General features: G+C 44.8%; 1 protein-coding gene across 9 annotated transcripts in view; it reads left to right on the top strand.

The window, feature by feature from the left end:
• NR3C2 (nuclear receptor subfamily 3 group C member 2) overlaps positions 1-14,706 on the top strand; it is a 365,926-nt gene extending 351,220 nt beyond the window's left edge. For all 9 annotated transcript variants that reach the window (XM_078002311.1, XM_078002313.1, XM_028848799.2 and 6 more), the window contains exon 9: positions 12,007-14,706. In XM_078002311.1, coding sequence (XP_077858437.1) covers positions 12,007-12,162 — 156 coding nt within the window. In that variant the 3' untranslated portion in view covers positions 12,163-14,706. The remainder of the gene's footprint in view (positions 1-12,006) is intronic.
• Positions 14,707-16,879: the final 2,173 nt, after the last annotated feature.

The following is a 16,879-nucleotide window of genomic DNA, read 5'->3' as shown; positions in this document are numbered from 1 at the left end:
TTCTTTCATTGCCTATGTTTTTGGTGCCATATCCAAGAATAACACTGTTTTGTTTCAGATGAAGGCCAAACTTCTTATATAATCACTGCAGGTCATTTTCCAATATTTCGAAGGCTATTTCTGGAACACCTGGACTAAATAGTTGCCAGTCATTTGTGTCCAGTGAAACTACTAGCATTGGAGTATTTACAGTTGAGTCAATGTATCTTTTGCCCTAACCCCATCAATATCACTAAAATTTTGATCTTGGAAAATAAAATTTCCAACATCCCCTGCCCCAATGCTCATGTTAAACATTCTGGAGTCAGCAGATAACATGTAAGAAATTAGCATGCTATTGAAATCATGGGGGACCTACTTTAGAGAGGCTGTATCATTCAGGCTTCATCACCACTGAAGTGATTGTGTAACCTCAGAACAGCAGCATTGGCCCCAGATGTGCAGCAAGGAGCCTCTCCCTGCACAGCCTTCTGAGAAGCCGTCATTTGCGGTGGGAGCAGGGAAAGTGGGGAGTGGCCGCTGGCCTGCCCCAGTGATGACTCGTGAGGTAGTAGGGAAAAGGCAGATCCAGCCCCAGGCCTCATCGTCGGAGCAAGCCAAGTGCCATCAGTCACCCTGTGACCTTGCCAGTCTCTTCTTCTACCCTGACAGCTGTGGCCCATCAGGCTGGAAAAATCATGCTGGGCATCTGCTAAACTTCTGAGATCCCAGCACATGTATTTTGTACAGAATGAAAAGTCAATGCACAAATCTTTCTCTGATTTCTAACAATGTGGGACTCTTATTGCTGATTATAATTAGGGTTCTTGCCTCTCCATTTAGCCTGGGATCTACCAGGAAAGGCTAGTGGGAATCAGCATTGAGACAGCAGGCCAGGCCATCATTGCATTTGACTCACTGCAATGAAGTCACTCATGCTGACAACTGAAGGTAGAGCTTTGGGCTTGGTTGCTATGACCACCTTCCCAACTCTGACCCCAGGGCCTCTAACCACAGTGAGCAGAGAATGGGGCTCCTAGCACCGCTGGCATGGCGTGCAGATGGAGTCATGTTAAAACTCAGCATGCACAGGCTGAAGGAAACCGGAGTCCAGGCAAAGATGGAAAGGGGTTAGCTTCGTGTACTGAGTTTTGCAGTATCGGTGCCACAAAATGAAGATGCTCATTTAGGTTGCCCAGTTTTTGTTTTGGCTCAATGAATAAAACTATCAACAGCTACCCTAACAAATACTGTTGAAATAAGTCATCCCCAAGCACTGGGAGTTTGGAATAAGTCAGAGAAACCCAGGAGCGAGAATCCGGGCAGCAGTAGCTTGGAATCCCTTTAGCCCTCAGCCCACACCAGGGCTGCACAGCAGAAACAAGAAGGGGCCACTCCTGGGAGCCATGGGGAATAAGACAGGTGATTCCTCTGTCAGGGAGCTTGCAGGCTGCTGTTTAAGGAGCTGCACCATAAATAGGACAGGTTAAACCGATAAAGATGTGGCCAGCAGGATAAAAGAGGAAGTGGGGTCACCTGGCTCCAAGGCTAATGGTCAAGTAAATGAGAAAAATAAAAAGTGTCATCTGTGAGGTGAGAGGCCAGAAAGGATTCCTCCAGGCTGGGCTCCAGGAGGGCCTGCGGGGAAGAGGTGACTGCAGAGAAAGAACTGGGGAAGCAGCAGCAGCTGCTCAGCACGACATTTTCCAGAATTGATTCCACGCCAAGTGAGTGTCTGAGGAAACTGTCGGGGCATCCCTGGAGAGCTGTGCACACAGTCATTCTGAAGTCATTTGCTTTGAAAGGTGGCCTTTGGGATGGTCTGGCTTTCTCCCCCCATTCCAAAACAGACACATCCTGATGAACTGAACTCTCGCTTGGTGGTTTCATGCTTTGCAGTGGGAATAGTGGTTTGTATTCAAACTAGAAACGGTACTCATTTAGAGGTGCACAGCCTGGCTCCCACCCTGCCCAGCATCCCCTTCCAGGGTGTGAGTTCAGCCTGCCCTGCCTCTACCAACTCTGTACTGGGGACAGTGGCCTATTGTGCACTGAGGGGGGTGGGTAGAGAACAGTGTCTGATGATGTACAAGTGCCTTGTATGCATTTGTATCCTCATTTCCTGGCTTTTTGAGGCTCAGGTAAGGGCCAAGTCTGCATATTCCTCAACGCGTACCTGTGCACTACACCAGACTGGTACCCAGGAGATGACCACATGAATGTACAGGGTGATGTTACATGCTTTGCCATAAGACAGTGGTGTGGCACAGGAACCAGTGTCCATTCTGGCTGGTCAGTATCCGTGCTGACCCAGATGTTTGATATGTCAATCTCACCCAGCTCTCCTGGTCTTGTCCCCACCTCCTTGAGATCTAACCACCTGCAGCTGCTAACTTCACGCACGTGGATTTTTCCAGTTGCGATGGGGCTGTGTACTGTGGCGCCTCCCTACCTTACACATCTGCTAAGGGCCGGGCATCTGTGGGTCCTGCCCTGAAGGCTCCCCTGGTCCACTGGCTGGAGCAGGCCAGGGTTGGGGGAAGGCTGTGCAGGCCAGTGAGCACACGGGGCCCAGGACTTGCAGCTCGGACCAGCTTGGTCATCTTTCTCCTCGCCCAGTGACTGGGGGCCCCCGCTTCGATTCCCACAGATGTTCCCTGACATCAGCAACTGCAGTCATGGCTCAGGATTTAGGCCTGCAAAGGTTTTCCGCCTTGTCCCAGGGCAGGGTGCACCAGATGGGCTTCCACGGCTGCCGGCACTTCCGGTGGCTGCTGAGGCTTTCTGCACACCCAGCCCTGTGGGCATCGTAGCCACCCAAACAACATAGGCTGAGCCCTTTCCTGGGAGTGGTTGGTGGGGACACCGCCCCCATCCACCGGTGACGTCATGCTGACACAGTCAAATGCCCAGCCCCCGGCTCCCAGGCCAATGCCACCTGCTGGCTCTGATGCCAGGCCCGGGTTCCACACGAAGGACCCATCCCTCTGCAGCTGACCGAGGCATAAACAGAAGCCTTCATGACTGGGAATGAGCTGCTTTCTCCGTCTGTGGAACACGGAAGAGAGGTGGGTGGGAAATGCCAACCCCAGGTGAATATGCATTGTTATTGAGTAGTGTCTGGGACACCTGTCCCCAGCCAGCCTGTGAGGAAAAACAGCCAAGCCCCTAGCCCCAGCCCCTCTCCATTCTGCCCTGTTTTCTCAGCATCTCCTGGGTGGTGCTCCATGCTGTGGACGTGTTTGTGTGTTAGACAGGCACAGAGGCTCCAAGAGGGCCTGGGACCTCTCCCTGTTAGCAGGTTCACAGATGTGCCGGGCTGCATGCTGAAACTTGTTCAAGGGTCGACTTACTCTGTTCCTTCTCTTATTACATATGTGTCAGCGTTGCTGTCACCTGTGTACCAACATGAACCCTTCCATGGCCCTTCTGTGTAACTTTTTTGGGATGTCAGTCGGTAGGCTGGCAGGCTTCTCTGCTCTTCATGAACTCCCTAGGTAACCCTGCCCTTGCTGGTCCCCCAGTGGCCATGCAACCTTCAGGTCACGTGCATCCAAGCCCATCTTTCCTGAGAGCCCCTCTGAACTACACCACCTCCCTTCCCTCCTCACGCCGGCAGCACCTGCCTTTCTGTGTGTATTTCTGCTTAGAGAGAGATGTGTTCACTGCAGCTTCCCCAGTGCCTGGCACAGAGCAGGTGCTCGGTGAGTTAGCTGGACAGATGGTGAGGATGAGTTGTAAATAAAGGACACTGGCCCTCCCCCAAACCTCTGTGGCCTGAGTAAAGGGAACCTTTATCCCCAGACATGAACAAGGCTCAGTCCCAGAAATGTGAAAGGTGTGGCCACCAGACAGTCGTCCTTGTGGTGGTTGACACTGCCTAGAAACCACGATGTCTACCCTCGGGTTAAAACTTGAAGGAAAAAAGTCCCCCTCACAGCCCTACAGACACCCCCATGGAGAGAGTCCACGGCACCCAGGTCCTGAGTGCTGCGGTGCATGTGCAGGACTCCATTAGCCTGATGGAAGCATCCCCACCCAGCACTGGCACTGCTGACTCACGGCAGCACATCTGCAGCACCACACCCAGTGTGGCTGTAGCTTTGACAGCCCCAGGCCTGCCACATGAGAAAAATCAAAACAGAAATGGGATGGCATGTTTCTTAAATATTCCTGAAAAGGCAAAAAACAAGGTTCTCCCATCCCTCATTTTATAGACTGGGGACCCAAGGACCAAGTTCCACCAAAATGTCACAGTGCAGGTTTCACAAACTGTGTTCCATAGAGGAAAATGGTGTTTTATCGTGGAAGAAGTATGGGAAGGACAGAATCACAGCGCTCTTGCTCCAGAAGTACTTCTCCCCATCTTTAATAACTTGCTCCATGTCAGGCAGAGTTTGAAGCACTTTACCAGAGTCGCTCATTCATTCCTCTGAAACAACTCTGAGGCTCAGAGACTGTTCTTATCCCCGTGATACAGATGAGAAAACTGAGGCATAGCATGTGTGTGTGAAGATGGTGCTATTTCCCAGCTTTCTGGACCCAAACATCCTGCAGGTGCAGAGCACATTAAACCCCACAGTCCTTGGTAGCCGATTAGGAAAATACCACTCTGCAGATTGAGGGCAGTGACACACAGGTACAGAAGCATGACAATTTTTTCCCTGATGAGATTTTCTTGATTCCTGGTTTGTATTGGACGCCTTTACCAGTTATTTACTATCTGACTCAAAGCTTGCCAATTGATTTTAAAATCATCAGGGTAAGTGACAGAGACAAGTTCACCAGACTCATTATTAGAGTTATTTTATGGCAGGTCATGTTCATATTGCCAGCTGTAATACACTTGGAAATAACCAAAAATCGTTTTTCCTATAATGGAATATAAACTACAGAAAAATTAAGAGTGTATTTTTTCTGATTTGGAATTGCTATTACTAATACATGGAATAGCTAGCAGTGCTCTTGCTGTGCAATGGTAATGCTGTGCTGCATTTATAATTATTATTATACTTTTAAGTTCTGGGGTACACGTGCCATGGTGGTTTGCTGTACCCATCAACCCGTCATCTACATTAGGTATTTCTCCTAATGCTATCCCTCCTCTAGCCCCCTACCCCCCAACAGGCCCTAGTGTGTGATGTTCCCCTCCCTGTGTCCATGTGTTCTTATTGTTCAGCTCCCACTTATGAGTGAGAACATGCAGTGTTTGGTTTTCTGTTGTGTTAGTTTGCTGAGAATGATAGTTTCCAGCTTCATCCATGTCCCTGCAAAGGACATGAACTCATCCTTTTTATGGCTGCATAGTATTCCCTGGTGTATATGTGCCGCATTTTCTTTATCCCGTCTATCACTGATGGGGATTTGGGTTGGTTCCAAGTCTTTTCTATTTTGAACAGTGCCACAATAAACATACGTGTGCATGTGTCTTTATAGAATGATTTGTAATCCTTTGAGTATATACCCAGTAATGGGATTGCTGAGTCAAATGGTATTTCTGGTTCTAGATCCTTGAGGAATCACCACACTGTCTTCCACAATGGTTGAACTAGTTTGCATTCCCACAAAAAGTGTTCCTATTTCTCCATATCCTGTCCAGCATCTGTTGTTTCCTAACTTTTTAATGACCGCCATGATGATGAGGTGGTGGTATCTCATTGTGGTTTTGATTTGCATTTCTCTAATGACCAGTGATGAGGAACTTTTTTTCAAATGTTTGTTGGCTGCATAAATGTCTTCTTTTGAGGAGTGTCTGTTCATATCCTTTGCCCACTTTTTGATGGGGTTTTTTTCTTGTAAATTTAAGCTCTTTGTAGATTCTGGATATTAGCCCTCTGTCAGATGGATAGATTGCAAAAATCTTCTCCCATTCTGTAGGTTACCTGTTCACTCTGGTGATAGTTTCTTTTGCTGTGCAGAAGCTCTTTAGTTTAATTAGATCCAATTTGTCAATTTTCGCTGTTGCTGCCATCGCTTTTGGTGTTTTTATTTGCCCATGCCTATGTCCTGAATGGTATTGGCTAGATTTTCTTCTAGGGTTGTTATGGTTTTAGGTCTTATGTTTAACTCTTTAATCCATCTTGAGTGAATTTTTGTATAAGGCGTAAGAAAGAGGTCCAGTTTGTTTTCTGCATATGGCTAGCCAGTTTTCACAATACCATTTATTAAATAGAGAATCCTTTCCCCATTGTTTTATCAGGTTTGTCAAAGATCAGATGGCTGCAGATGTGTAGCATTATTTCTGAGTCCTCTTTCTGTTCCATTGGTCTATATATCTGTTTTGGTTATTTTATGCTTGTAGTATAAAGTCAGGTAGCATGATGCCTCCAGCTTTGTTTTTTGCTTAGGTTTGTCTTCGCTATGCAGGCTTTTTTGGTTCCATATGAAATTTGAAGTTTTTTTCTAATTCTGTGAAGAAAGTCAGTGGTAGCTGGTGGGGATAACATTGCATCTATAAATTACTTTGGGCAGTATGGCCATTTTCATGATATTTGTTCCTATCCATTAGCATGGAATGTTTTTCCATTTGTTGTGTCATCTCTTATTTCCTTGAGACTTGAGGTCCTTCACATCCCTTGTACGTTGTATTTCTATTTTATTCTGTTTGTAGCAGTTGTGAATGGGAGTTCACTCATGATTTGGCTGTTTGTCTATTATTTGTGTATAGGAATGCTTGTGACTTTTGCACATTGATTTTGTATCCTGAGACTTTGCTGAAGTTGCTTATCAGCCTAAGGAGATTTTGGGCTGAGATGATGGGGTTTTCTAAATATAAAATCATGTCATCTGCAAACAATTTTAATTCCTTTCTTCCTATTTGAATACCGTTTATTTCTTTCTCTTGTCCGATTGCCCTTGCCAGAACTTCCAATACTATGTTGAATAGAAGTGGTGGGAGAGGGCATCTTTGTCTTGTGCCAGTTTTCGAAGGGAATGCTTCCAGTTTTTTTCCATTCAGTATGATATTGGCTGTGGGTTTGGCAGAAATAGCTATTGTTTTGAGATACGTTCCATCAATACCTACTTTATTTTTTTGTCTGTTTTTTGAGACAGTCTCACTCAGTCACTCAGGCTGGATTGCAGTGGTGCAATCTTGGCTTACTACAACCTCCACCTCCCAGGTAGCTGGGATTACAAGTGTATGCCACCATGCCTTTTTTTTTTTTTTTTTTTTTTTTAAATAGAGACAGGGTTTCACCATTTTGGCCAGGCTGATCTCAAACTCCTGATCTCAAGTGATCCGCCCACCTCAGCCTCTCCAAGTGCTGGGATTATAGGCGTGAGCCACCACACCCAGCTATTGAGAGTTTTTAGCATGAAGCCATGTTAAATTTTATCAAAGGCCTTTTCTGCATCTATTGAGATAATCATGTGGTTTTTGTCATTGGTTCTGTTTATGTGATGGATTACGTTTATTGATTTGTGTATGTTGAACCAGTTTGCATCCCAGGGATGAAGCTGACTTGATCGTGGTGGATAAGCTTTTTAATATGCTGCTGGATTCAGTTTGCCTGTATTGAGGATTTCTGCATCGATGGTCATCAGGAATATTGGCCTGAAATTCTCATTTTTTATTGTGTCTCTGCCAGATTTTGGTATCAGGATGGTGCTGGCCTCATAAAATGATTTAGGGAGGAGTCTCTCTCTCTTTTTCTATTGTTTGGAATAGTTTCAGAAGGAATGGTACCAGCTCCTCTTTGTACCTCTGGTAAAATCTGGCTGTGAATCCATCCGGTCCTGGACTCTTTTTGGTTGATAGGTTATTAATTACTGCCTCAATTTCAGAACTTGTTTTTGGTCTATTCAGGCATTCGACTGCTTCCTGGTTTAGACTTGAGAGGGTGTGTGTCCAGAAAAATTTATCCATTTCTTCTAGATTTTCTAGTTTATTTGCGTAGAGGTGTTTATAGTATTCTCCAATGTTAGTTTGTATTTCTGTGGGATCAATGGTGATGCCTCTTTTATCATTTTTTTATTGCGTTTGATTCTTCTCTCTTCATTAGTCTAGCAGTCTATCTATTTTGATCTTTTCAAAAAAACACCTCCTGGATTGATTCTTTTGAAAGATTTTTTGTATCTCTATCTCTTTCAGTTCTGCTCTGATCTTATTTATTGTCTTCTGCTAGCTTTTCCATGTGTTTGCTCTTGCTTCTGTAATTCTTTTAATTGTGATGCTAGGGTGTCAACTTTAGATCTTTCCTGCTTTCTCCTGTGGGCATTTAGTGCTATAGATTTGTCTAAACACTGCTTTAGCTGTGTCCCAGAGATCCTGGTACATTGTGTTTTTGCTCTCATTGGTTTCAAAGAACTTATTTATTTCTACATTCATTTTGTTATTTACCCAAGAATCATTCAGGAGCAGATTGTTCAGTTTCCATGTAGTTGTGCGTTTTAAGTGAGTTTCTTAATCCTGACTTCTAATTTGGTTGAACTGTGTGGTCTGAGAGACTGTTATTATTTCCATTCTTTTGCATTTGCTAAGAAGTGTTTTACTTCCAATTATGTGGTCAATTTTATAATACGTGCAGTGAGGTGCCAAGAAGAATGTATATTCTGTTGATTTGGGGTGAAGAGTTCTGTAGATGTCTATTACATCTGCTTGGTCCAGAGCTGAGTTCAAGTCCTGAATATCTTTAATTTTCTATCTCATTGATCTGACAGTGGGGTGTTAAAGTCTCCCAGTGTTATTGTGTAGGAGTCTTAGTCTCTGTGTACATCTCTAAGAACTTGCTTTATGAATCTGGGTACTCCTGTATTGGGTGCATATATATTTAGGATACTTAGCTCTTCTTGTTGCACTGATCCTTTTACCATGAAGTAATGCCCTCCTTTGATCTTTGTTGGTTTAAAGTCTGTTTTATCAGACACTAGGATTGGAACCCCTGCAATTTTTGCTTTCCATTTGCTTGGTAAATCTTCCTCCATCTCTTTGAGCCTATGTGTGTCTTTGCACATGAGATGAGTTTCCTGAATACAGCACACTGATGGGTCTTGACTCTTGATTGAATTTGCCAGACTGTGTCTTTTAATTGGGGCATTTAGCCCGTTTACATTTAAGGGGCCATTGTTATGTGTGAATTTAATCCTGTCATTACAATGCTAGCTGGTTGTTTTGCCCGTTAGTTGATGCAGTTTCTTCATAGAATCGATGGTCTTTACAATTTAGTATGTTTTTGCAGTAGCTGGTACTGGTTGTTCCTTTCCATGTCTATTGCTTCCCTTCAGGAGCTCTTGTAAGGCAGGCCTGGTGGTGACAGAATCTCTCAGCATTTGGTTTTCTATCAAGGATTTTATTTCTCCTTCACTTATGAAGCATAGTTTGGCTGGATATGAAATTCTAGGTTGAAAATTCTTTTAAGAATGTTGACTATTGGCCCCGACTCTCTTCTGGCTTGTAGGGTTTCTGCAGAGATCTGCTGTTACTGTGATGGGCTTCCCTTTGTGGGTAACCCGACCTTTCTCTCTGGCTTCCTTTAATATTTTTTCCTTCATTTCAACCTTGGTGAATCTGAGAATTACATGTCTTGGAGTTGCTTTTCTTGAGGAGTATCTTTGTGGCATTCTCTGTATTTCCTGAATTTGAAAGTTGGGCTGCCTTGCTAGGTTGGGGAAGTTCTCCTGGATAATATCCTAAAGAATGTTTTCCAGCTTGGTTCCATTCTCCCCATCACTTTCAGTTACACCAATCAAGCATAGATTTGGTGTTTCTTGGAGGCTTTGTTCGTTTCTTTTCACTCTCATCTTCTCTTCTTGCTTTATTCCTTTGAGTTGATCTTAAATCTCTGATATCCTTTCTTCTGCTTGATCAGTTCAGCTATTGATAATTGTGTATGCTTCATGAAGTTCTCGGGCTGTGTTTTTCAGCTCCATCAGGTCATTTATGTTCTTCTCTAAATTGGTTAACAATTCGTCTTTTTTCAAGGTTCTTAGCTTCCTTGCATTGGGTTAGAACATACTCCTTTAGCTCAGAGGAGTTTGTTATTATCCACCTTCTGAAGCCTACTTTTGTCAATTCGTCAAACTCATTCTCCATCCAGTTTTGTTCCCTTGCTGACGAGGAGTTGTGATCCTTTGTAGGAGAAGAGGTGTTCTGGTTTTTGGAATTTTTAGGCTTTTTTGCACTGGTTTCTCCCCATCTTCGTGGATTTATCTCCCTTTGGTCTTTGATGTTGGTGGCTTTCGGATGGGGTTTCTGTGTGGACATCCTTTTAATTGATGTTGATGCTCTTCCTTTGTTAGTTTTCCTTCTACCGGTCAGGCCCCTCTGCTGTAGGTCTGCTGGAGTTTGCTGGAGGTCCACTGCAGACCCTGTGTATCACCAGCAGAGGCTGCAGAACAGCAAAGATTGCTGCCTATTCCTAACTCTGGAGGCTCTGTCCCAGAGGGGCACCCGCCAGATGCCAGGTGAAGCTCTCCTGTATGAGGTGTCTCCTTGTCAGAAGGCACAGGGATCAGGGACCCACTTCAGGAGGCAGTCTGTCCCTTATTGGAACTCTAGTGCTGTGCTGGGAGAACCACTACTCTCTTCAGAGCTCTCAGGCGGGGACGTTTAAGTCTGCTGAAGCTGTGCCCACAGCCACCCCTTCCCCCAGGTGCTCTGTCCCAGGGAGATGGGGGTTTTCTCTATAAGCCCGTGACTGGGGCTGCTGCCTTTTTTTCAGAGATGCCCTGTCCAGAGAGGAGGAATCTAGAGAGGCAGTCTGGCTACAGTGGCCTTGGGGAGCTGCAGTGTGCTCCACCCAGTTGGAACTTCCCAGTGGCTTTGTTTACACTGTGAGGGGAAAACCGCCTACTCAAGCCTCAGTAATGGCGGATGCTCCTCCCCACACCAAGCTCCAGCATCCCAGGTCAATTTCAGACTGCTGTGCTGGCAGCAAGAATTTCAAGCCAGTGGATCTCAGCTTGCTAGGCTCCGTGGTGGTGGGATCCACTGAGCTAGACCACTTGGCTCCTTGGCTTCAGCCCCCTTTCCGGGGAAGTGAATGGTTCTATCTCACTGGTGTTCTAGGTACCACTGGGGTATGAAAAAAAACTCCTGCAGCTAGCTCGGTGTCTACCCTAACTGGCACCAGTTTTGTGCTTGAAACCCAGGGCCCTGGTGGCATAGGCACCCAAGGGAATCTCCTGGTCTATGGGTTGCAAAGACCCTGGTTTGAAAAGTGTAGTATCTGGGCCGGAAGCACCATTACAGCACAGTCCCTCGCAGCTTCCCTTGGCTAGTGTAGGGAGTTCCCCAACTTCTTGCATTTCCTGGGTGAGGCGACACCCCCACCCTGCTTCGGCTCACCCTGGAGCAGTTCAGGTCTGGAGGGGCTGAGAAAGGTTCTTGGATCACAGAGTAGGGAAAATGAGCTAGGGGACACCCCAGAACCTGTCCTTGATGTTTTTCACTGTCTCAAAATCAGCCTGAAATAGGAAGTCGCTGAGGAGTCTGAGGTCTGCCCCCACAGGGCAGGCCCCCACAAGGAAGGAAAGAGGGCCCGGGGCTGCAGGTGGAAGTGCCCGCTTCCCCCGGCGGCAGCTCCATTGGCAGGCCCAGCTAGAGGGACACCACAGCTGCCTCTGAGGTGCTCTATCCTCCTCCTCACCCTCCTGGGCATCTGCGGTGCTTAGACCCTGGGCCAGCACCTGCCCCTTCCCACCAGCCCACCTTACACCCTGGGAAGTCCCATCACCAATACAAAGATATACATGTAGGCACACATTTAGAAATTAGAATCTGATGAGTGCAGTATGGTGACCCAGTCACTATTAACTCTGTCACTGTCCCTGTTGCATCTGATACATTCAGTGCTCAAAATTCAGCTCTCAGCTGAATTTGTTTTCCACGAAAGGCAGATGACATGGATGATGTGAGCACCCTTCTTCCTCTCCCAGGACAGATGACTCTGCTCAATTAACGAAGACGTGGTCTCCTGGGAGGCTTTCTGACTGTTGTCCTTTGAGTTCCCACCAGAGTCAGAATGCAGAGGGATCCAGGGTCGGAAGCGAGGCCCCTGTGTCATGCCCCCTGTGTCTGTGTTACAGCTGGTGAGCGACCTGCTGGAATTCTGCTTCTACACCTTCCGAGAGTCCCATGCGCTGAAGGTAGAGTTCCCCGCAATGCTGGTGGAGATCATCAGCGACCAGCTGCCCAAGGTGGAGTCAGGGAATGCCAAGCCACTCTACTTCCACCGGAAGTGACTGCCCGCTGCCCGGAAGAACTTTGCCTTAAGTTTCCCCGTGTTGTTCCACACCCAGAAGGACCCAAGAAAACCTGTTTCTAACATGTGATGGTTGATTCACACTTGTTTCTCAAGTTTAAAGTCATGTCAGAGGTTTGGAGCCGGGAAAGCTGTTTTTCCATGGATTTGGCGAGACCAGAGCAGTCTGAAGGATTCCCCCCCTCAAATCCCCCAGCGCTTAGAAACATGTTCCTGCTCCTCGGGATGAAAAGCCATATCTAGTCAATAACTCTGATTTTGATATTTTCACAGATGGAAGTTTTAACTATGCCATGTAGTTTCTGGTATTGTTTGCTTGTTTTAAAAGGGTTCAAGGACTAACGAACTTTTTAAAGCTTACCCTTGGTTTGCACATAAAACGTATAGTCAATATGGGGCATTAATATTCTTTTGTTATTTAAAAAACACAAAAAGTTAAAAAATATATACAGATTCCTGTTGTGTAATAACAGAACTCGTGGCGTGGGGTGGCAGCCCCCTCTGAGCCCTTGCTCGTCCACGGTCTTCTGCATCACTGGTATACACACTCGTTAGCGTCCATTTCTTATTTAATTAGAATGGATAAGATGTTAAATGCCTTGGTTTGATTTCTAGTATCTATTGTGTTGGCTTTACAAATAATTTTTTGCAGTCTTTTGCTGTGCTGTACATTACTGTATGTATAAATTATGAAGGACCTGAAATAAGGTATAAGGATCTTTTGTAAATGAGACACATACAAAAACAAAATCTTTAATGGTTAATAGGATGAATGGGAAAGTATTTTTGAAAGAATTCTATTTTGCTGGAGACTATTTAAGTACTATCTTTGTCTAAACAAGGTAATTTTTTTTTTTTGTAAAGTGCAATGTCCTGCATGCATAATGAACCGTTTACAGTGTATTTAAGAAAGGGAAAGCTGTGCCTTTTTTAGCTTCATATCTAATTTACCATTTTACAGTCTCTGTTGTAAATAACCACACTTAAACCTCTTCGGTTGTCTGTCTTGAAGCCTTTCTACTTTTTCTGTACTTTTTGTTTTGTTCTTGGTCTCCTGCTTGGGGCATTTGTGGGACTCCAGCACGTTTTCCAGCTTCTGCTTTATCCTACTCCATCGGGGAATGACACACTGCGGTGTCTGCAGCTCCTGGAAGGTGTCATTTGACAACACACGTGGGAGGAGGTGGTCCTGGGAGTGCTGCAGCTTCAGGAAAGCTGCCTTGTTCCCCTTTTCCTCCAGCTCAAGGAGAGAGAGAGAGACTGGGAACTCGACGGCTCAGAGAGCCTCTTTTCCTCCCCTTTTAGAAAATACGATTTTCTCCTGTGGGAAAAAGAAATTCCATGCACTCTCTCTGTTCCAGATCAGCTGTTCCCTTCTGATCTTGGAAAGGGGTTCTGCACTCCTGGAACCAGTCACAGGAACACGCAGATCATGGCAGGATGCGCTGGGACGGCCCATCTTGGCAAGGTTCAGTCTGAATGGCGTGGAGACCGGGAGATAGAGGGGTTTTAGATTTTTAAAAGGTAGGTTTTAAAAATAATTTTTATACATGAACAGTTTTGGAGAAAAACTACAGATCATATAAGCCAGACAGGGGCACTAAAATTTTTAATTCATTAATCATCTGTTTGGCACTGATGCAATTTATGGCTTTTCTCTTGCCCCAAATCACAAACATGTATCTTTGGGGAAACTAACAGTATGATTGCACTAAATAAACTACTTTGAATAGAGGCCAAATTAATCTTTTAAAAGTGATGATAATCATCAGGTTTACTCAGTGAAATCATATTATTTTCCAAAATCTAAAAGCTGTAGCTGGAGAAGCCCATGGCCAGGAGGAAGCAGCAATTGGATCAACACTTTTCTCCAGGGTTCACCATGCAGGCAACATTACCTTGTCTTTCAAAAGACACCTGCCTTGTGCAAGGGGAAACCTGTGAAAGCTGCACTCAGAGGGAGGAGTTTTTCTTACATAATTTGCAATTTCAGGAATTTAATTTATAGGCAGATCTTTAAATACAGTCAACTTACATGCACAGCAATATGAAAGCCACATTTTGAAGGTAATAAATACACAGCATGCAGACTGGGAGTTGCTAGAAAACAAATGACTGACTTACAAAAGCAGCTTTTAGTTCAGACTAGTTTTTATAAAATGGGAATTCTGACTTAACCAGGTTTGGGATGGAGATGGTCTGCATCAGCTTTTTGTATTAACAAAGTTACTGGCTCTTTGTGTGTCTCCAGGTAACTTTGCTTGATTAAACAGCAAAGCCATATTCTAAATTCACTGTTGAATGCCTGTCCCAGTACAAATTGTCTGTCTGCTCTTATTTTTGTACCATATTGCTCTTAAAAATCTTGGTTTGGTACAGTTCATAATTCACCAAAAGTTCATATAATTTAAAAAAAAACACTAAATTAGTTTAAAATGAAGCAATTTATATCTTTATGCAAAAACATATGTCTGTCTTTGCAAAGGACTGTAAGCAGATTACAATAAATCCTTTACTTTAATCACCTGTTGTTTTGGAGTGAATTCATTTGAATGTCTGTAGGTACACATGGATTTTGTGCCCTCCCAAATCTTGATTGTATGCACTCTGCCTACATCCAAGATGGAGAACAATAGTTTTCCATGTTACAAAGAGTCCTATATTAGCCACATGTTAATTCTACTCTTTGGGGACTGATTAGAGACCTTGTTTCTAATACTTTTGATATTTGGTTCATTAAAATACTCTGTAACCATTGGATAACTATTGCCATTGCTAAACCCTGTATATACATTGCCTCATTTATCTTCACAACCACATGAAAACTTATTCTGCAGAATTTGAGACTAATATGAGTGGAGTCCCCGTCGGACTCCAAAGTTCTTCCTCTACATGGTCTCACCCTGTCATCCCTCAGGACCCTTGTGCCATCAAGAGGCTCAGCTCCCCATTGGCCACGATTCTTCTGACATTTCTGCAGGCTTGTCCCTTGGATTCCACTCATTAATATGGGTCACAAAGGAGCAGTAAGCAATCACCAGCTGGATTTTAAATAGAAAACATTTCCCGCAAGATAAATTCAAGTACAGTACATTTTTAATGTGTTACTCAACTGGTGATTGATTGTTCAAATTATTTTTGCTTTCAGCAAGAGAAGACTATTAGATAGTAAAACAAACTCAGCTTTGTGAAACACAACAGATCCATTTCTGAACACAGCATACTCACTGAACACAGCACGGGAAGCAAGTTGTGAGCACAAATTTTTGGTGTGTAAAATACTATAAATGCAATTTTAGATTTAAAATTTTCAGAAAATTGACCTATTAGGGAGCAGGGCTTTTCACAGAGAGCCCCTAACTTGAAACAAAAGCCACCTTGGGCTGGGAACCCACCCAGAGCTGGCAGGAGGCCCCTACAATGTGCACCCTTGGCTAAAGGGGGTGCCCTTTTCGAATTGAACAGACTCATTCTTGGGTCAATGTGACTATTTCTAACAATCTCTAGAAGAGCTCTCAGGCCAAAAGAATTCAGCCCACAGTTAGGAATCATTAGCTAAGAGCTGGTCTCTGCACGGAGACAGCCAGCCACTATATGCCAGAGCAGTTAAAAAAAATCATGCCCAGCGATGCCTGTGTATTTAGAGGCTTGTTTGCTTCTGTGTGCTGAATTCCCCCCAAGCAAATAGAAAACATTGTCCCTTTATGTACAAATCAGCTCTAACGTATTTTTTATAAACTCTGCAAATGTACACAGATTAAAATGACTTGATTACAAGTATCTCTGGCACTTTAATTTCAAGTCAGCCAGTTGCTACTGTAGCAATTTTCTTGGAAATAAAACAGTAGCTTCCCAAAAAACACTGGGTAAGGCATGATCTCAACACCGATCATGGACCAAGACTGTCCAAAGCAAAGTGAACAATGGGGCCAAGTGGCAGGCAGTTAGCTGCTGCTGTACAACAGAACATCCCAAAACCCACCGCTTTAGATCAATCGCCATTGACTATTTCTCATGAGTCTATGAGTCAGCTGGAGAAGCAGGCTGGGGTGTGCTGACCTGAGCCAGGCTCGGTTGAGCTGGGATTGTTTGTACCTCCGTGGTCAGCCTGCAGCTGTCTGGTCTGCAGTGGTGCTGCTCCATGTGGCCTCTCATCCTCCAGCAAGCTAGCCTGGGTTTATTTTCATGGCAAAGCCAGGGCTCTAAAAGAGACCCTGGAAAGGCATATAACACTTTCCATGCCTCTGACTGAATCAAGTTTGCTCCTACCCCATTGGCCAAAGCAAGTTGTGAGGTGAAGCCCTGAGTCAGCCTGAAAGGGTTCCACAAAAGGGCACGGTTTGGGGAGGGGATTTTTAAATGTCTACCACTAGTAGTTACTCAGGTATTTTGCTGCAGCATGTATGTTGCCAAGACAGTGGTTTCCAAGTTTTCCCTAGTCTGAAAAACCCGTTTATATGGATCTCCATGCCCCAAGCCAGCCTGACTGAGGGTGGATGGCAGCACCTGTGAAAACTGGCCTGGCTGGGTCTGATCCTACTGCTCCCAGCATGGGAGCTGCTCCACCTTGCAGTGTTTCCTTAGTTGCTAAACTCCACAGGGAAGAAGAAATCCAGACACCAATGCATAGCCCTGAGCTGCCATGCATTCACTGCCCAAATTTAAAGTGCAGGTCCCTTGTTGGGCCAAAAATAGAA

This window comes from Macaca mulatta, chromosome 5 (assembly GCF_049350105.2).
Source record: "Macaca mulatta isolate MMU2019108-1 chromosome 5, T2T-MMU8v2.0, whole genome shotgun sequence".
NCBI classification, from domain to species: domain Eukaryota; kingdom Metazoa; phylum Chordata; class Mammalia; order Primates; family Cercopithecidae; genus Macaca; species Macaca mulatta.
Note: the sequence above shows the minus strand (reverse complement) of the source record. Positions and strands in the feature narration are given on the sequence as shown.